We start from the raw sequence: 22,617 nt of genomic DNA, 5'->3' as shown, positions 1-22,617 counted from the left end.
GAAACGAAGCAATATAAAGAATATAAAATTCTTGCCTTTGAGGGCTCCTCCCCCAAAGTAACAGAAAACAACAAATAAATAAACATTTACATGACATGGTATAAACTGATCACGATGCATTGGTAAGGAGAGTCAAGAAGGCACAAGAAATCACTAAGGGCCTAAAATCACTGAAGCAGCCACACTTGCATAGTGAATGACACAAGAACAAAGTAAGGGCATGAGACCTAGAAACATGGGTTGGATTTAGATACATAAAAGAGGGAAGGAGATCATTGTAGGCAGAAGGAGTAGTAAAAGTACGGGAAACACTGGGAGTAACAGCCAGGGCAAAAGCTTTATTTAAAGCAAAGATGCACAACTCTGTAGTTAGGGGTGCTGGCGGATTAAGTTGGGCCTTGAATGCCCAAATAAGGCGTTTAGCTATCCAACGAGCAACGCGGAACCACTCTATTACCCAGGTAAGTACCGCGATGCTATTCATGAGGGCTTGGACCAACTAATTGTTTTGTTTTTGTTCTTTTGTTTCAAAGGTTACTCAATGATTTGCTTCTTTTCCCAGTTAGCCAGACAGAAACACATCCCATCCAAGGCAGTTTATTTCTGCACTGCCTGCAGTTCCCTCCATCTTTATCAATAGCAAGTTCTGACACTGCGCTTGCAGGCTTCCCGAGGCCAGCTAGGAATTGGTTTCTCGCATCCCGATTGTTTCTCTCATGACACACAGAGCGACTCAGTGTGCGGTCCTAGTCCAGGTATAACAACAACCAGAATTTTAAAATTCACTGCTCAGAAATCAAACAGAATGTGGGCCTGCCTGTGATATTCCTAAAGGGCTGACCTATGCTTGTGCTCAATACATTTAGAAAGCAATTTGCTCTCATCAGATTTTCTCAGGGGAAACCAAGCAATTCCTCTTGGTAAATTGCTGGCATTTGAGATTACAGATCAGACACAAAGATAACTTGTGGAATCAAGATAACCACAGCATACTTGCAAATAAAAGCTGTGAAATATCAAAGAACACAGTGTGTGATATAACGTAGTGATATCTCTCTTTTGACAGTCCACTGTCAGGAACTTCATTAGCAGGAATAACCAGTGAAACAAAAGAGAGACATTTCTGTAGGCACCTCCCTGGCAGTCCAATGGTTAAAAGACTTCACCTTCCAATGCAGGGGGTGTGGGTTCGATCGCTGGTCGGGGAACTAAGATCCCACAGGCCACACGGCCAAAAACAACAAAACATAAAACAGGAGCAATATTATAACAAAAATTCAATAAAGTTAAAAATGGTCCACATCAAAAAACCCCCCAAAACTTAGAAATTTCTGTAAAGAAAATGAGCAGGAATGCCTACAGTGTGAAAGAGGGGTTTCTTGATAAAAGCTGTGTGTGAGATCAATCCTAATTCATTTAAACCACACTAAAATTGTAAGCCCGTTTTCAAGAAGAGGTAAAGAAAAACTAAAACGCCCACCAGCGAGGAGGGAACCTCACGCCGCGTCTGCTCAGCCCCACCACAGGAAGCCCTGCCCAAGCAGCCTCTCCCTGCAACAGAACAGGACACACCCTCTTTCCGAGCCAGGAGCCTATTCTACACGATGAATTCTCCAAAAATAAGCCCGCTCGCATGAAAAGCCAGCAGCGGCCCTCTAATCACCTCCTCCACAGGCCTGCTTCTTTCATCTCCCAACATAGCCAGGCATCTGCCTTTCTTCCTCCTCTGAAAGAGGTGGCCTGGGCTCTGTGGATCTGCTAGGCTTTCAGAAAGAACACCTCTCGTCGGGGGGTCTTCCAACCAGGGTTGTGAAAGCTCCACGAGGCTGTGGCCCCAGCGGTGCTTCTGACTTCGTACGCAGCTAAGGAGGCCGCGGGAGGAGAGGCCATCCAGTGCCCCTCCGGGCTAGCGTGGCCTCACCCACGCTCAAATACGACGTCTAGAAAGAAAGATGCACGCTGCTCGTCTTGATCTTCCGCCAAGCTAGCGTGGAGGAAACCGGAACTCTCTGCAGCCTCTCTGCACGTAAGAACTTAAACCTCTACCTCTGTTATTCACACATAATTCAACCGCACTAACTCCTAGATCACTACATATTGAAACCGCAAAGACAGGGACAGAATAAGAAGGTGTCTTAAAAATCACCACACGTTAATACAGTGCCCCTTTACTTGCTAACTGAGACGCCAGCATCTCGGAAGGATCCCCATCGGAGGCCGGTCAGTGCAAACACTGGCTGTTCCTTTTCACCCTGGAAGTTAAACACATTTAATTTAAATTAATGACGACAATAACTTGTAACTCTCTACAGGCAAGTAACCAGCAAACGTTCATGGCCTACGTTTCATCAAACCAAAATTCTAAAAGGAATGTTCCAAATTTAAGAAATTAATTCTGTGAGTGCTCAAAGCACTTAAATAAACTGTCCTGTAAATGAAGCTAACTTTTATGTATCAGGCCTCATGAATCCGCTGGCAAGAAAACACAGTATCATACTTCAGACTGTAATCGTTAGGCTGATTCCTGGACCAATTAGTCGGGTCAGCCAGAATTTCTTCTCTCTCTTCTACTTGTCCAAGGCAAAGATAATTTAAGCCTGCGTTCTCTTTGGAGGGCCAAGAGCTATCAAGGAAGATCAGCGTCCTGGTATGTACTCCAGAATGTTTCACTTGGATATCTGAAAATACAGCCAGATATCTGTCATAACAAATCGGGATGAAAAGTGACTTGGATTGAGTCCAGTGCTTTATGGCCAAATACTGCATATTATAATCAGCAAGCTTCTAATAAATCAGTGAGTTTATTTAGCAATATATAGAAAACACACAATTGAGCCACTGCCTTCAAGAGTTTACACTTCATGATGGGCTTTCCTATATGAAAATATATACAACAGGATTCTGAAAGGGACTTTCCCGGTAGCTCAGAATTGCAGCTAAAGCCCAAGGGTACCCACATTCTAAAGAGAGCTGCCAAATGCCAGACACAACTCCACAGAATTTGCTAAACAGGCACAGAACCAGCTCGGTTTCCACCATGCCATCATTAGAACCAGTGTAAGCAGAAGATTAGGAACTGGAGGAGAATCCTTGGCACTGTAAGTTGTTGGCCTAGAGAAAGCGTCTAAGTCTTCTTAGGAGAGGTAGTCCTTCCCCGCTCAGTCCCACTTTCACTCCTGTTCCCGCTACCCTGAAACAAGTGAGGGTTTTCTAGGCAAATCACACATGAATAGGGCCAGCCTACCAGTAAAAGACACTGGCCTCTCATTCCTTGGTTGTGTATCTTGTTGAAGCAGATTTCCTTTTCTGCTCTCTCCACCTGCTTAAGCAAGAGAAGAAGGAGCTAGAGGGAAATGGCAGAGCAAAGAGGTGATGGTAAGGTAACCCACTACTGGCACAGCAAGGATGTATTAGTCTCCTGGGTGCCTAGTGCATACTGTGGAAGACAGCAGGGCTTGAGCCATCCTGACTATACTAAGCTAATCATTCATTCATTCTTTTTTTTTTTTCATGAATCATCATTAACGGATATATATTATATATTAGGAACTAGTGATAAAAAATGTCCTCAAAGAGCTCAAGGTATAATAGAGGGTAGAAAGACACAGACAATAACAACACAATGCAGTAGGTTCAAAGAACAGAGATGTGTATCAAGTATTATGAAAGTACAGAGCAGGTGCAACTGTATAGTGAGTGAGGGAGCCAAGGAGATGGATGGTCAGGGAAAACACAATGTAAGTTTTAAGACAAATCATAAATTTTAAAGAATAAGGTAAAATCTGAACAGACTGATTACTAGTAAGGAGACTGAATCAGTAGGAACCTCTCAACAAACAAAAGTCCAGGACCAGACAGTTTTACTGGTAGATTTTACCAAACATTCAAAGGAGAATTAATACCAATCCTTTTCATACTCTTCCAAAAAACAGAAGAGGAAGGAATTCTTCCAAACTGATTTTTTGAGGCCAGCATTACCCTGATACCAAAACCAGACAAGGACAATACAAGAAAACAAAATTAAAGGCCAATATTCCTGATGAACATAGATGCAAAAACCCTCAACAAAATATTAGCAAACCAAACTCAACCATACATTAAAAGGATGAGGCACCATAAATCAAGTAAGATTTATTCCACGGATGCAAGGATGGTTCAACATCTTCAAATCAGTTAGTATGATATGCTACATCAACAAAATGAAGGATGAAAATCATATGATCATTTCACTAGATGCAGAAAAAGTATGTGATAAACTTCAACACTGATTTATGATAAAAACTCTCAACAAAGTGGGTATAGAGGGAACATACCTCAACATAATAAAAGGCCATCTATGACAAGACCATAGCTTACATCCTACTCAACAGTAAAAAGCCTTTCCTCTAAGATCTTGAACAAGAAAGATGCCTACCCTTACCACTTTTATTCAACACAGTATTGGAAGTGTTAGAGCAATTAGGTAAGAAAAAGAAAGGCATCCAAATTGGAAAGGAAGAAGTAAAACTATCATGACTTACAGATGACATGACAGAACTAATGAATTCAGTAAAGTTGCAGGATACAAAATCAATACACAATAATCTGTGGCATTTCTATACACTAATAACAAACTATCAGAAAGAGAAATAAAGAAAACAATCCCATTTACAATTGCATCAAAAAGAATAAAATATCTAGGAGTAAATTTAACCAAGGAGGTGAAATTGAAAACTACAAGACATTAATGAAAGAAATTGAAAATAAGATGATATTCTATGCTCCTGGATTGGAAAAATTAACGATGTTCAAATGTCCATACTACCAAAAGCAATCTACAGATTCACTGCAATCCCTACCAAAATTCCAAAGACATTTTTCGAAGACATAGAACATATAATCCTAAAATTTGTATGGACCCACAAAGAAACCCCAAACAGCCAAAGCAATCCTGAGAAAGAAGAACAAAGCTGGAGATATCACACTCCCTGATTTCAAACTATATTACAAAGCTACAGTGATTAAAACTGCATGGTACTGTCATAAAAACAGACACATAAATCAACAGAACAAAGAGCCCAGAAATAAACGCACACATATATGGTAAATTAATTTATGACAAAGGAACCAAGAATACACAATGGGGAAAGGACAGTCTCTTCAATAAATGATGCTAGGAAAACTGGACAGTCACATGCAAAAGAATGAAACAGGACCACTATCTTACACCACATAAAAAGATTAATTCAAAATGGATTAAAGACTTCAGTATAAGATCTAAAACAATAAAGCTCCTAGAAGAAAACATATGGGGTAAGCTTCCTGACATAAGTCTTGGCAATGATTTTTAAATCTGACACCAAAAGCAAAAGCAACTAAAGCAAAAATAAATAAGTGGGGCTACATCATACTAAAAACCTTCTGTTCAGCAAAGGAAACCATTAACAAAATAAAAAGGCAACCTACGAATGGGAGAAAATGTTTGCAAATCATATATCTGATAAGGGGTTAATATCCAAAATATATAAAGAACTCGTATAACTCAATAGAAAACAAACAAACAAAAAGCAATCCACTTGAAAAATGGGCAAAGCATAGAAACAGACATACTGATGCCCAGCATCATTAATCATCAGAGAAAGGCAAATGAAAACCACAATGAGATAACACTTCACACCTATTAGAATGGCTATCATCAAAAAGACAAGAAAAAACAAGCGTTGTTGAGAATATGGAGAAAAGGGAAACTTTGGGCATGCTGGTGGGAATGTAAATTGGTGCAGTCACTATGGAAAACAGGATGGAAGTTCCTCAGAGAATTAAAAATAGAGCTACCATGTGATCCAGCAATTCCACTTCTAGGTATTTATCCAAAGAAAAGACAAACGTTCACTCAAAAGATATATGCAACAGACACCGCAGAAATACAAAGCATCGTAAGAGACTACTACAAGCAACTCTATGCCAATATAAAATGGACAACCTGGAAGAAATGCACAAATTCTTAGAAAGGTATACCTTCCAAGACTGAACCAGGAAGAAATAGAAAATATGAACAGACCAATCACAAGTAATGAAATTGAAACTGTGATTAAAAATCTTCCAACAAACAAAAGTCCAGGAGCAGATGGCTTCACAGGTGAATTCTGTCAAACATTTAGAGAAGAGCTAACACCCATCCTTCTCAAACTCTTCCAAAAAATTGCAGAGGAAGGAACACTCCCAAACTCATTCTATGAGGCCACCATCACCCTGATACCAAAACTAGACAAACATACTACAAAAAAAGAAAATGACAGACCAATATCACTGATGAATATAGATATAAAAGTCCTCAACAAAATACTACAAACAGAATCCAACAACACATTAAAAGGATCATACACCATGATCAAGTGGGATTTATCCCAGGGATGCAAGGATTCTTCAATATACGCAAATCAAGCAATGTGATACACCATATTAACAAACTGAAGAATAAAAACCATATGATCATCTCAATAGATGGAGAAAAAGCTTTTGACAAAATTCAACACCCATTTATGATAAAAACTCTCCAGAAAGTGGGCATAGAGGGAACCTACCTCAACATAATAAAGGCCATATATAACAAACCCACAGCCAACATCATTCTCAATGGTGAAAAACTGAAAGCATTCCCTCTAAGATCAGGAACAAGCCACTATTATTCATCATAGTTTTGGAAGTCCTAGCTATGGCAATCAGAGAAGAAAAAGAATAAAAGGAATACAAAATTGGAAAAGAAGTAAAACTGTCACTGTTTGCAGATGACATGCTACTATACATAGAGAATCCTAAAGATGCCACCAGAAAACTACTAGAGCTAATCAATGAATTTGGTAAAGTTGCAGGATACAAAATTAACGCACAGAAATCCCTTGCATTCCTATACACTGACAACAAAAGATCAGAAAGAGGAATTAAGGAAACATTCCCATTCACCATTGCAACCAAAAGAATAAAACACCTAGGAATAAACCTGCCTAAGGAGGTAAAAGACCTGTACTCAGAAAACTATAAGACACTGATGAAAGAAATCAAAGATGACACAAACAGATGGAGAGATATACCACGTTCTTGGATTGGAAGAATCAATATTGTGAAAATGACTATACTACCCAAAGCAATCTACAGATTCAATGCAATCCCTACCAAATTATCAGTGGCATTTTTTACAGAACTAGAACAAAAAATCTTAAAATTTGTATGGAGACACAAAAGACCCCGAATAGCCAAAGCAGTCTTGAGGGAAAAAAACAGAACTGGAGGAATCAGACTCCCTGACTTTAGACTATACTACAAAGCTACAGTAATCAAGACAATATGGTACTGGCACAAAAAGAGAAATACAGATCAATGGAACAGGATAGTAAGGCCAGAGATAAACCCACACACCTAGGGTCAACTAATCTATGACAAAGGAGGCAAGGATATACAGTGGAGGAAAGACAGTCTCTTCAATAAGTGGTGCTGGGAAAACTGGACAGCTACATGTAAAAGAATGAAATTAGAACACTCCTTAACACCATACACAAAAATAAACTCAAAATGGATTAGAGACCTAAATGTAAGACCGAACACTATAAAACTCGTAGAGGAAAACATAGGAAGAACACTCTTTGACATAAATCACAGCAAGATCTTTTTTGATCCACCTCCTAGAGTAATGGAAATAAAAACAAAAATAAACAAATGGGACCTAATGAAACTTAAAAGCTTTTGCACAGCAAAGGAAACTACAAACAAGACAAAAAGACAACCCTCAGAATGGGAGAAAATATTTGCAAAGAATCAACGGACAAAGGATTAATCTACAAAATAAACAGTTCATGCAGCTCAATATTAAAAAAACAAACAACCCAATCCAAAGATGGGCAGAAGATCTAAATAGACATTTCTCCAAAGAAGACATACAGATGGCCAAGAAGCACAAGAAAAGCTGCTCAGCATCACTAATTATTAGAGAAATGCAAATCAAAACTACAATGAGGGGCTTCCCTGGTGGCGCAGTGGTTGAGAGTCCGCCTGCCGATGCAGGGGACACGGGTTCGTGCCCCGGTCTGGGAAGAGCACACATGCCGCGGAGCGGCTGGGCCCGTGAGTCATGGCCACTAAGCCTGCACGTAAAACTACAATGAGGTATCACCTCACACCAGTTAGAATGGGCATCATCAGAAAACCTACAAACAACAAATGCTGGAGAGGCTGTGGAGAAGAGGGAACCCTCTTGCACTGTTGGTGGGAATGTAAATGGATACAGCCACTATGGAGAACAGTATGGAGGTTCTTTAAAAAACTAAAAATAGAATTACCATATGACCCAGCAATCCCACTACTGGACATATACTCTGAGAAAACCATAATTCAAAAAGACACATGCACCCCAATGTTCACTGCAGCACTATTTACAATATCCAACTCATGGAAGCAACCTAAATGTCCATCAACAGACGAATGGATAAAGATGTGGTACATACATACAATGGAATATTATTCAGCCCCAAAAAGGAATGAAATTGGGTCATTTGTAGAGACGTGGATGGACCTATAGACTGTCATACAGAGTGAAGTAAGTCAGAAAGAGAAAAACAAATATATTAACGCATATATGTGGAACCTAGAAAAATGGTACAGGTGAACCGGTTTGCAGGGCAGAAATAGAGACCCAGATGTAGAGAACAACCTATAGACACCAAGGGGGGAAAGTGGTGGTGGTGGGGTGGTGGTAGGATGAATTGGGAGATTGATTTTGACATATATACACTAATATGTATAAAATGGATAACTAATAAGAACTTGCTGTATAAAAAATTTTTTAAATAAAAAGATACATGCACCCCCATGTTCACTGCAGCATTAACTACAATAGCCAAGATACGGAAACAACTTAAGTGTCCATCGACAGAGGAATGGATAAAGAAACTGTGGCATGCACACACACACGCATGCACACACACAGAGACTCAGGAATATTATTTAGCCATAAAATAGAATGAAAACTTGCCATTTGGGACAACATGGATGGACCTTGAGGGCACTGTGCTAAGTGAAGTAAGTCAGAGGAAGACAAATACTGTATGATCTCTCTTACATGTGAAATCTAAAAAAATAAAAAATAACAACAAAGAAAACAAGCTTATAGATGATACAGAAAACAGATTGGTGGTTGACAGAGGCAGGGAATAGGGGGTGGGAGGAATTTTTTATTGCAATCTAACTATGTTTTTTGATCCAGCATTTATATGTATGTGTATGTGTATCTATATCTGTATAATTCCTGGATTCATTCTTTTATTTATTCATTATAATTTTTTCAGATCTACCTAGGAGGTTCCCAAGAGTGAGCTAAGCACTATATAGTATTGAAAGAGAAGGAACAAGGCTGAATCATACAGTACTGGACTAGGGAAGATGCATGCTAATTAGAAAAAAAGAGAGAGAGAAATCAGGTCCCTTGAGGAAGGACACTATATTACAGTAATAAGTGCATACTACAGTAATTTCCCCAGTCCTTCCCCAAAAAGGAAAACTAAATAAAGCACCTAGATTGGGGAGGGTGTGAAGAAAGTAGAGAGAAAGAAAAGAAACGAGGAGAAAGGGCGCTCTAGCCTAAGGGAGAGCATTAACACTATGTGAATAGTTTGCTGTATCAATGGGAACATTTCCCAAATGTTTCTTAAGATGTTAAGTGTTACAGCTGATGATGATGATGATATGATGATGATGATAGAAGATTCCATGTTGAAATAAGTTGGGAAATATCAAACTTATTTGGTTTGAAAGAAGTTATGTTTACTGCAATTCTTTTTAGAGTCTTTAATATGTTAATGTATTAACATATTAAATGTCCAAAAGAAGAAATGTCCAAAAGAAGAAATACAATATACAGCTTTCCTGAGTTGTTAACTGTTCAGCCCTTCTCTGGGAAGACATCTTGCATAAGTAATATTCCTTAGGGAAATGCTGTTCTAAAGCATGTAGTGGAAGCAAGAAGTGCTGAGCTAAGTACTCAAGATTTCCTGACTGGTGCTCTAAAACCATTTTCCCTTTCTTCATGTAGGGGGAAGAATTTTGGGACTCTTCTGTTAAGATTAACCGAAAAGCCCTGCAACCTTAAGGTTCCACGGAACTGAGTTGCTATGTTCCAGCAAGGGGTAGGAAAGGAGTGTGAAGAATGTGAAGAGTCTAGAAAAGCAGATGGGCACGGAGCCCTCAGGATTCAGCAGAGGCCAGTAGTGGAGACACTGGTCCCAGCTGGAGGACACACAAGCACAGGAAAAATAAGCAAGGTCAGCTGAACAGAGTGGAAGCCAACAGACAAAGCACCACTGTATCTTAGGCCAGTGAAATTCTGGGCAATAGTCAAATTATGAGATGGAGAGATGAGAAAACACGAACAGGTACTGTACAGAAAGACAGGCATGCAGCCAGACCTTAGCAGCAAAGGAGATACGCTGCTCCAAGTCAGAGGCTCCCCTGGACAGAGCAAATCCCTGCGGGGAAATGACCTCATGCTCTGCAGAGGAAAACAACTGGGAGAGCTGGGTGCAACAGAATTTAAGGAACAGTGACAAGAAAACGATCCTGGTCAACTAGACAACTGCCCGACTTATGGATTTTAGGGATTCTAGATGAAGAAAAAGAATCAAGGCAGAAGGAGCTCAGGAGCAGCTCTAAGCATCGTCGTATGAGAATGATCAGAGCTGGGGCTTTAACAGAAGGAATCCAGGAATGAAAGACAGGGGAAAGGGGGAGAGTCTCACTCTCACCACCTCCCCTATCTTCCTCATTTGGTTCTGGGTTGGCAGGGTCTGAGTCAAACTGAGAGACCAAAAAGAAAGAACTAGGAAGAATTCCATAAATCTTTACAGTAGTTACTTTAAAGTCAACTTCCAGGTATTGTAGATGTCCACATGGGAAAACTGCCCTTTAAAAATCATGTGACAGGCCAAGAGTGATCCCACCTAGACAAAGCAGTGAAGGAAAAAGCAATGGACTGTAAGACAGAAAATCCTTATTCTTCTTCTGTCTACAGCACTAGTCATATGATCAGATAACCCTTTTTAAAAAATCTGTCCAATGAAGATACTAATACACATCGTGCCTCCCTCACTGAGTCAGAAGTCCTAAGGAGAAGCGAACTCACACTATACAATGAAAACATAAAGCACTATTATAGCTTCCAAGGACTATTTCTTTTCTTTTTGGAGAATCTTCCATTATATGTTTAATTGTGTTTCAGTTTGTTTTTTAAAAGAAGAGGAATCTGGTATCAGGCTTCATCTGCAATGCTTTTCAACACATTCTGAAAGCAATTTCCAGAAATAAAGAAAAAAGAGAAGACAAATTCAGCCTAGCTGGGTGCCTCAGAAACTACAGTAGAGGCTACCGTACTATGTTTTCTAGGAATTGATTTTAAAAGTTTTCTGCTTCCTGGGGTGTGTTACCAACATACAGAGCCTGTGTTAACTCTGACACTGGTTTCATCAATTCACAGAATCAGTATATTTGAAAGAAAAAGATAAAGGAGACAAGAGACATTTAAATGCAAGCACAGTCAAGAATGTTCAGTTAAATCCTAATTACTCTAGAATGTATTACCTCTCACACATAAATAAGAAGCAGTAAATCACTCGGTTATTAAGAGACCTACCCTGATTCACTCCTTTGACAGCAACAATAAAATAATGGATGCTGATCTGTAGTCTCTTTTCCAGGTTAACATTCCTTTCAGCACATTTTGTGAAAACGATTACGCTTTATTAGATGCTAAAGAATCAACTGCAACTTAAATCGCTTTTACCCTGACCAACAAGGTCATGGTGGAGAGTCCAGATATCACTGCATAAAGCACAAAGGAAAATAAAAGGGAAATGGGTTGCAAGCTCACGGGTTCATCAACCGTAAACGTGCATATAGCAAATGCCATATAACTAGGAACGACATTTTAGGATTGAAGTTTGGAATCATGACACGGTACGGAGGCTTCTTCCACAGATGCTAGGAAACTTGCATGCATACACAATGTGCATAGCCTTTGGAGGACAGCCTGAATGCAGCTGGTACATTCTGAGGCTAAACCTGAGTAAAGTATGCAGGATTCGCTGTTTATAGGATTATTTGGCTTTATGGCTCAGCCTTCTTACGAACCTGCCTTTTCCAGGGGGAAAAAGAAGAAACTTAGATGAAGAAGGAATAGATACTTAACTACCATCAAGCGAGAATATCTTTTCCCTAGGAATTAAACCCTTTTTAGAGAGAAGATTCTGATCAGGAATCAGGAATGGCCATTGGGTCTTCTTCCCTCCAAAATTTTAATATTGCTAAGACGTCAAACCAAAAAACCTTTTATACGTGCAATGAACACCATATTTACCTCTCACCCAGCTTCACCAGGCCAACATTTCCCCACATTAGCATTTATCTCTGTGTGTATAGTTTGTAGTATTGTTAAATCATTTGCAAATAAATTGCAGGCTTCATGACCTTTCAATCCTAACTATTTCAGCATGTATCTCCCAAGAACAAGGACATACACGGACATAACCATAACACCACTGTCACTCTCAAGAAATCTCACACTGGCATATAACATCTAATATATCATCCATATTAAAATATCTCTGATATCTTTTACGGCTGACACTGTTTTTCATTTTTCCAGTCCAGGATCTCGTACTGGACTTCATTATGATATTTCTTTAGTTTCCCTTAATCTTGAACAGACTATCTTCTTTTAGATTTCGTGACACTGACATTTTTGAAGAAGCCAAATCAATGGTTGTTTTTAGAATGTCCTACAATTTGGATTTGATTGTTTTCTCATTACTAGAGTCAGTTAGATTAAGACTAATGTTTGGGGCAGAAAACTACGTAGGTGATGTTGTACCCTTCTCAATACATCACATCCGGAGGCAGATAATGTCCATCTGTCCCATGACTGGTGATGCTGTTTGATCACCTGGTTAAGGTGGTGTATGCTAGATCTCCCTACTATTAAGGTACTTTTTCCCTTTGTAATTAAGTAACTTGCGATCGTTTGAGACTGTGTGGATATTTGTTTCTCAACGACCTTTTATCCAATGTGTGTAGCATGCATTGATGATCCCTGTTTGAATTAGTGATTTCATTAGTGATTGCCCAATGGTAATTCTCTAACTCTGTCATATCTTATACATTTACAATTTGGCAATTCTTCTGTAACATAACTGTAGATTCATCATTCTTATTTAATGTATTATAATCCACTAGCATTATTCTTTTTGATGTTCAAACCAGCCCCAAATTGGCCAATAGGGTACCATCAGGCTGCCTCCTATTTTGCGTTGTCTTCATCAGTTTTTGAGTAGTTCTTTGCCTTATTCTTGCCCTACCTCTGAAAGACATCTTTTCACAGAATCCTGTGAAGTTTTATTAGGGAATGGTACTTAGAGACCTAAATCTGGATGCCAGATATGCTCGTTGTTGTTGGGTGTCACTGCCTTTAGGCCCCTTCAGTGGGCAAAGCGAGCGAATGTCTTTCTAGAGTAATTTCATGAGCTCATCTACAAATCAGTAAGAAAATGTTAGACAACCCAATAGAAAAATGGGAAGTTCTGCTCCTCTCTAGGATGTAGAAAGCAACAAAGAACATTGTTCCCACCCTAAAAATGAGGAAAAGCCTGATAATCTACAGAATCATAATTATTCTCAAGCCCATCAGAGAGCTGACAACCTGAATTCCAAAGAGAAGGCCCTCCAAAAGACAGATGGGTCACGAGAAAGGCAGAGCCTTTGGCAGGGCATGAGATAGAGAGGTGGCCACCATGCAAACAGGTGAGATGAAATCGGGTGCTGTCCTAAGTGCGTTACATTTATTAGCTCTTTTAATACTCAAAACAACCATATAAAACAGAAAAATTACTTGTGGGCCAAAGGTAATCAGAGGAACTAAAAATCACGATACAACTATACTGAGAGGTGATACAGAGGACTTCTGATAAGAGGCCAAGAGAGAAGGTCTAAAACTGATAAACCAAAAAGTAGTATTATATACTTAAACTGAATTATACACCTAAAAATGGTTCTGATCGTAAATTTCATGTTTTGTGGGTTTTTTTTTTTTAACCACAATTTTTAAAAGTAGCATCACAAGCATACTAATTAGTGATAACTAGAACAAACAGGTAAAACTATCTTCTCTGGGGGGTTATACTTCACATAGGAAAGGGTAAGAAGAAGAACAGTTGTTTTCCTTACAATCTTATTTGAACTACTACATTTTTTTAAAAGTGTGTATTACTTTGTTAATTTTTTCAAACTCTGATGAAAAGATCTTACCTTGATCTGCAAGACATCAAGTGGAACTGTCTCTCCTTTCACAATGGCAAGTGTAGCATCTGTAATATGTCTAAAAGATAACAAGAAGGAAATGATCATGTTGTGAAAAATAAGCAACATCTCCCCCAACACACACACACACACACACACACACACACACACACACACACACACACACACACAAAACCACACTCCTACCCAGAGAACTAATAGCTGGGTCAAGAAAAAGACAAATTCTTTCAAAATACTCCAAGAAAGCAGAACAAAGGTGTATAAAATAATTACTGAAACAAATCTAGTGGAAGGCTCTGATACAGACTCAAAGAAAAGGCTTTGGCAAAGAGAAGTTTATACAAGGCACCAATCATTTATTTACCTCACATTTATTGAGTCTCTACATTGTGTCTGACTTTTATCACTGGAAAATATGATAAATAAATAATAATACATCTTTCATTCACTGTAAGAGAATGAAAGTCAAGCACTTCAAAAACCATATTCCTTTTTACTCTAATAACCTGAAGGATAGCTAAAGGACAGGATTTGCTGGAGTTATCTTAGCGAAATATAATAAATCCCCAAAATATACACATTAACTCCAATGCTTGGATTACATTCTGGGTTCCCTAGGAAGCAAGTTGAAACTTAAGAAACAGCCTACTTTACTTTCTCATATTTCTCTATCAACATATCTTTATCCCATTTTCCCTCCAATACAGTTGCTATCTGGGAAGTAGGCAGCAGTTTAGAAAATGAGATTCAGTTTAGGAGAAAGCAAGACACATGTTCACCAGTTTAGATTAATTTGATATGAATACATTAATTTCAAAGGAAGTTATTAGAAAGAATCCTAAAGCTTTGTGCTCGCTCTGAGTAGTACCTAGCACATTAAGAGGTTTAAGAAGTGCTTTTGAGAGGCTGACCTTTAAAAAATGTTCCAACTGAAAAATGCCTTTTTCTATTAATTTTTTTTCAAAATTCCTTGGCAGAAGATGGTTAAAATGCAACCTTAAATTTATCATTCTCCAGCAATAATTCAAAGTTCTAAATAAAGCAGCACTGTAGCACGAAACAGCTATTTTTTAGGATTATTTATCTGCAACATTCCAAATTCAAAATTCCTTTTTCTTCTGTAGTAATTATGGTACAACAAATCTCGACAGCAATGCAAAAAGCAAAGCCTTGTTCTTTTAGGTAGCCTCAGGCATCTGCCATGTTAAGAGGTCTACAAAATTATGAACCCAGGGCAGACTGACTTAATTATCTAAGAGCCCTGGGGCATGCTTATAAATTAAGTCTTATAAATCTTTAAATTATAAATAGAAGCAGCAACAACATTAGTTTAACTACAGGGAAAATCAGCTCCTAAAAAACTGAAGGCTATTTAAGACCTTGAGGGCAGCCACACTGCACAGACACTGGCTTTTGGATAGGTGAGGTGTTCTCTAAGGGACATGTCCTACCTCCGCATCACTGGCATATCTGGTAATGCTGGCAAGCAGTTCTAATAATCTATACTGACAGGGGGAAAGACTATCTAAAGTAACCAAGACCCAAACCAGATAGGATTTGTCTCAGGTAAGAAAAAATGTTTGATTCATTGTTTGTCATATTTATAGCCCCTCAGAAATTCTAAACTGGGAAAAAAATATGGCAAACTGAAATGCCACATTAGGCTGCAGGATGATTGGTAAAGAGCTGAACCCTCCCCATCAGACTAAGGCTTGAAGCATGAGAGACATTTTAATAAAGGCCTGATATATGTCTATGCTTATGCCTGGTGTTTGATATATGGAGCAAGGTTTTTATCTAAAAAAAAAAAATTTTAAAGATAAAAGATGACTCCTAAAACTACAATGGCAAAAACAAATCCACAAAACCAGCCTATTCAAAATCCCAAAGCAGACCTGGACAGCCACATGCAAAAGAATGAAATTAGACCACTAGCTTACACCATACACAAAGATTAGCTCAAAATGGATTAAAGAATTGAATGTAATAAGACCTGAAACCATAAAACTTCTAGAGGAAAACATAGAGGGTAAGCTTCTTGACATAAGACTTGGCAATGATTTTTTTTTTTTTTTTTTTTTTTTTTTTGCGGTATGCGGGCCTCTCACTGCTGCGGCCTCCGGACGCGCAGGCCCAGCAGCCATGGCTCACGGGCCCAGCTGCTCCGCGGCATGTGGGATCCTCCCAGACCAGGGCACGAACCTGTGTCCCCCGCATCAGCAGAAGGACTCTCAACCACTGCGCCACCAGGGAAGCCCGGCAATGATTTTTGAATTTAACACCAAAAGCAAAAGCAATAAAGGTAAAAATAAGTAAGTGGGGCTACATGATACTAAAAACCTTCTGTGCAGCAAAGAAAACCATCGATAAAATGAAAAGGCAACCTACTGAATGGGAGAAAATATCTGCAAGTCATATATCTGGTAAGTGGTTAATATACAAAATATATAAAGATCTCATACAACTCAACAGAAAAAAAAATCCACTTGAAAACTGGGTAGATAATTGGAATCGACATTTTTCCAGAGAAGACATACAGATGTCCAACAGGTACATGAAAAGATGCCCAGCATCATTAACAACCAGGGAAATGCAAATCCAAACACAATGAGACATCACCTCACACCTGTTAGAATGGCTATTATCAAAAAGATAAGAAATAACAAGTATTGTAGAGGATGTGGAGAAAAGGGAACCCTCCTGCACTGTTGCTGGGAATGTAAATTGGTGCAGCCACTATGGAAAACAGTATGGAGGTTCCTCAAAGAATTAAAAATGGAACTACCATATGATCCAGCAATTCCACTTCTGGGTATTTATCCGAAGAAAGCAAAAACACTAACTCAAAAGATATATGCACCCATGTTTGTTGTTCAGCATTATTTACAGTAGCTAAGATATGGAAACAAGCTAAGTGTCCATTGACAGATGAATGAATAAAGAAGATGTGATATATATGTGAGATACATATATATATATATATATATATACACATTTGTGTGCACACACACATACACTGGAATACTATTCAGTAATAAAAAAGAATGAAATTTTGCCATCTGCAACAACACTGATGGACTTGGAGGGTATTATACTAAGTGAAGTTAAGTCAGACAGAGAAAGACAAATACTGTATGATATCTTATATGTGGTGGCATCTTTAAAAAAACAAAACAAAACAAGGGACTTCCCTTGTGGCGCAGTGGTTGAGAATCCGCCTGCCAATGCAGGGGACACGGGTTCGAGCCCTGGTCCGAGAAGATCCCATATGCCACAGAGCGACTAAGCCCGTGCGCCACAACTGCTGAGCCTGCGCTCTAGAGCCTGCGAGCCACAACTACTGAAGCCAGTGCGCCACAACTACTGAAGCCTGCACTCTCGAGCTCGCGAGCCACAACTACTGAAGCCCACACGCCACAAATACTGAAGCCTGTGCGCTAGAGCCCGTGCTCCACAACAAAAAGCCACTGTAACGAGAAGCCCGTGCACCGCGAGGAAGAGTAGCCCCCCGTCGCAGCAACTAGAGAAAGCCTGCATGCAGCAACGAAGACCCAATGCAGCCAAAAAATAAATTAAATTAAATTAAAATTTTAAAAAATCAAGTTCATAGATGATACAGAGAACAGATTGATGGTTGTCAGAGGTGGGGTGTGGGAGGTTGGTAAAAAGGGCGAAGGGAGTCAAGTTATAAAATAAGTCAGTCATCGAAACAAAGACCCAACACAGCCAAAAATAAATAAATAAATTTATAAAAAAAAAAAGTCAGTCATGGGGATGGAACGTATAGCATGGCAACTAACGTTAATAATACTGTATTACATGTCTGAAAGTTTTTAAGAGAGTATATCTTAAAAGTTCTCATCACAAGGAAAAACAATTCTGTAACTATTGAATGGTGACAGATGTTAACTATAATTATTGTGGTGGCATATAAATATCAAATCATCATGTTATACACCTGAAACTAATATGTTTTATGTCAACTATACCTCAATCTAAAATAAAAATCCCAAAGCAGAAAAAAAAATCCAAAACAGAAAATCACCTGAGTATTATTATTATAATTATACACCTGAGTATTATTATTATAACAAGAAATGTCTTGAGAAGATTTCAATTCATTCATTCAACAAATATTTTTATTGACCTCCCCCAATGTATCACAAAGCTTACATTAAAGATCAGGCAACTGACAATGAGAACCTGCCTGAAAATGATTTGTCCAAGATTATATTTTTAATCATTGTCAAAGCCATGACTCAAATTCAAGATGCCCATCTTCCTGAAAGACTAAATCTTTGTTTACATAATGCTTTTGAAAGAAAAGAGCAATCATAGCAACTTGCCTGACTCCTGAGGACACTGTTAGACTCACAACAATTTAATTTAATGTCAGGGTTGCACTACTTCCTCTGTCTACTTTATCCACACTGCCTTCCACTTTTGGCATTCCCTAAAGGACGTAACTATATTTGGTTGTTTTAGCTACTTATATTATCAAGGTAATGGAGCCAAGGCTGCTGCTGGCCCAGTCTCCGCAGGGAACTTGCTATTTGTCATCATACATACTTAAAGCAAACAAATGATCACTGCAAGTATGTCTTCACCAGAGAATCTTACAACACAAAAGCACACAAACAGTATGCTTGGATCAGCGAAGCTACCTTCATAAGTGTCAGAAGGACATCAGTATTCATCTCCATACCTGACCTGAGGACTTAACATGAGATCACCAGGGTCCCGCAACCCAACAGAGAAACTTCCCATTCAACCCAACGCTTGAACTCTGATCTCTTCCTCTTAATGATCTGAAGTTTCAGGCTATCAAAACTCAAAAAGAAAATTATATCACACATGTGAATTCTCCATTCCCAGGCTCGCTTACCCACAAATGCTACCATCCCACATTGACAACCTACTGGACTTTGTTTCCACTTTCGGCAAAGAGTGTCTGACTCAAACTACTGGTCTGGCCCAGTGGGATAAATCCAATGGGAATCTTACTGAAGGTAGCCTGGCGAGGAAGAAAACAAGAGCAAAGTTTTATTGTTATGGTCAGAAAATGAGGTTGAACAGAGAGGCACAGGTGTGTCCACTACGACAAAGTAACTGACCCTGGGCCTGCCTCCCAGCCTTCCTTCCCACACCCCTAGACAAGCAACCAGGTAATACTGAGGAAGCAGGTTCTAGAACAAGGCAGTTCATGAAAACAACATACCTTCAAATTTGGAAGGAATATTTGGGTGCTCACTAATGGCAACCGGTTGAAAGAAATTTGGTTAAGAAAATGAGGGTCTTAGATATTAGATAAATGCATGATTGTGACAGTCTGTATTATGTTGCCACACTATTTGACAAAGTTGCAGATAGAATTCAACTAAAAATGTCTAACATTTGTACAGTGACTGAGGACAGGTGAAAATGCCTTATAAACTACCTCAAGTATAAACAAGGCTAAGAGAATAAGCAAGGTCAAGTAGCAGAAGAATGGCATAGTAGAGGACTTAATTAAAGGCCACAAATAAACAGATACCGTAAGGTTCCTAAAGACTGTTTTGAGCTCAGTCTACTATTACTAAAGGGACTGGGAAGGATCTTCTTTCTTGTTGTTACTTATAAAATATTTTATCACACTTTTCTACAATAATTTAAAGTAATCTCACGAATACCCATGTACCCAAGACCCAGATTTAACAAATATTACATTTTACCATATTTGCTTCAGAGTTTTAAGAAATAAAGTGATGCAGATACAACTCAAGTCCCTTCTCATCCTACTCCCCTTTCCCTTCCCAGAGGAAGCCTTTATCGTGAGGTGGGTGTGATTCCTTTCCATTCACATTGTTACCCTTTTACTACATAGTTTAGGCAGGCATCTATTAAGAGTATCTTTGTTTTCTGAATTTTAAAAATTTATAGAAATGCATAAAATACTTTGGCAACCTGCCTTCTTTTATTGAATATTTTTTAGATTTACCACGTAGATATTTATAAACCTAGTTCATTCATTTTAACTGTTGTATGGCTCCCAATATATGAATATACCACAATTTATTAATGAAGGAATCCTTTGAAGAAAAGATTCTATAGGGAAATTTTATATTTTAAACAACTCTTGGCAAAAGCCATTGGATACCCTGGATCCCCAAAGCAGAAAAGTCCACCATGAGTTAATAAAAGTGTTCTATGACATAGGCAGAAGTACTTTATTTTCTAAAGTCTGAGGAAGCACAACTTGTGCCCATCTTAAAATATAAAAAGGGGAGAAAGGGTAAAAGAAAGAAATAAAGAGAGATTAAAACAGGAAAGTAAAGTCAAAATGCAATGATTCTTATTTTAAAGCTCACCTCATCTGCTCTTCGAAGAACTCCAGTTATAACCTACAAATGTTTTAAAAAAATTATTATGAACAACTTGTATTTCCTTTATCATAAAAGAACTGGATTCAATTTTCATGGACCACAAACTTGTTCCTGTTTTCTTCCTAGAAACTATGTCAAAAGATGTATTGGCTCTTAAAGCACAAACTATTCTCCAGTAAGATCAGAGCTAGATTAGATTTTATTCTCCACCTAGGATCAATAGTACTATAAAGGCTAAGATAAAATAATTATAAAACTTCCACATTATATTAGTAAAATTACATTTTGAGTTCTATAAGATGGGTATAAATGTGATGTACACATCAATTATACTAAAGATACTAGTTTCCTACTATGAAGTACACATATCGGGAAGAAAACAGCACTTTGCTACACTCAGAGAGAAGCCTGCTCTCAATAAATGTTTCTTACTGATGAATATGAAGACAAGGGAGACTGTATTCCCTCTATAAAAAGACATTTTTAATTTGAATTTTTACTTAATTTATTTTTTATTTTTAAACTATAATACCCATGGTCTTGTAAAAACTGTGAAAAATACCTGAAGAAAAAATACTTCCTCATAAACCCACCAGGCATCATTAGTCAGTTGTTTATATTTTGCTATATTTCCCTCCAATTCTTTTTTTTAACCAGGGCATATTCTGATGACTAGATTATACCAGATACACAATTTGGTTTCTTTCTTAAAAACATTTTGTGAAGTCAAGGCAAAAGCCAATCTTCTCCCGCATCTCCCGCCTCACTGAGTTTCGGGATTAAATGGGGCTGTCGTGAGTTCCACTTCATTACTTTGTTGGCATGCTATCCGTATTCTTCACACGTCATTAAAAATCCATAAACACAATTACAAGATCATTAGCACAGCCTTTTTAAAAGAAGTTTACTAAGGCTTACATGATTGCTAACTCAAACACAGGACAGTGCCCTGTCCGCTGTTATAGCTCCTGGTCCCTGAACACCAATGAAACCACCAAAATAGAGGCAAAGGACAATGAGAAACGAGGTATGGATGTGACTTATGGTACACAGGATGGGGTGACTGAGTGGGAGGGGCACCTGCACTGGGCCCTTTAGGGGTTTCCAATACATAATGTAGGTTCTAGTCTATTGCCCTGGTAAAGAAGAGCATTTCCAGGGCAATATACTTACTGTCCTTATTGGACCAAAGCAAGCATTAAGGAAATGGAATTGCAGAACAAAAGCAACGCATACGTCGGAACATGTAGACCTCTGCCTCTAAATGTACCATTAGGAGATAACATTACATGGGATGGAAATGAAGTGAGAATGGACAGATGAATTTTTTAAAAAGGCAATTGTTATTTAAGTTTATTTTATAAGAAACCTTCCCATAATTGAAACAGTGATTCCCTAACAAACAGGGCTACTTCATAAGAGTCTTCAAAATATAAAAAGCGTTTCACACCCAGCACCATTTTGTACCCTGTTTTATTCCATTTTATCCGACTTAAATCTGATAAAACAAAAACCCTTCTATGTGCTGGGTATAGAATTTATACGAAGCAATGAAATAAAAGTGCATGAGAAAAATGTAATGCTATACTTGTTTCAGAGAGAAACAATCCTAAAAAGAATGGATTACAAAGAAATAATTTCCTTAAATTATAACCACTTTACGCCACTGCTCCAAGACCTAATTTCTATTTTCCTCCCTTTCAAAATGGTTTCAAAGAGAAGAGCGGCCACACCTCCTGCAAAGTCCCATCTCCTCCAGCAACAATGATCACATCTGTGTTTTCCAGCAGTTCCAGGAGCTTCTTGGCTTGGCCCTCATAATCTGTCTGCAATACAAAGGAAGCCTTTGGTAAATTTATCATCCTAGAGCCACAGGCCCAAAGGTCTAAAAATATGGGATATTTTCTTTAAAGTTTCACACTGA

At 38.5% G+C, this 22,617-nt stretch overlaps 1 protein-coding gene across 1 annotated transcript in view; it reads right to left on the bottom strand.

The window, feature by feature from the left end:
* Positions 1 to 22,617, bottom strand: part of AGK (acylglycerol kinase) — an 85,400-nt gene that overhangs the window by 17,375 nt on the left and 45,408 nt on the right. The window contains exons 6-10 of the mRNA XM_082847012.1: positions 22,427 to 22,519; positions 20,679 to 20,711; positions 19,251 to 19,345; positions 14,320 to 14,389; positions 2,173 to 2,252 (exon numbers count right to left, since the gene is read on the bottom strand). Coding sequence (XP_082703138.1) covers positions 2,173 to 2,252; positions 14,320 to 14,389; positions 19,251 to 19,345; positions 20,679 to 20,711; positions 22,427 to 22,519 — 371 coding nt within the window. The remainder of the gene's footprint in view (positions 1 to 2,172; positions 2,253 to 14,319; positions 14,390 to 19,250; positions 19,346 to 20,678; positions 20,712 to 22,426; positions 22,520 to 22,617) is intronic.

This window comes from Leucopleurus acutus, assembly GCF_964270905.1.
Source record: "Leucopleurus acutus genome assembly, chromosome: 9".
Taxonomy (NCBI): Eukaryota; Metazoa; Chordata; class Mammalia; order Artiodactyla; family Delphinidae; genus Leucopleurus; species Leucopleurus acutus.
Note: the sequence above shows the minus strand (reverse complement) of the source record. Positions and strands in the feature narration are given on the sequence as shown.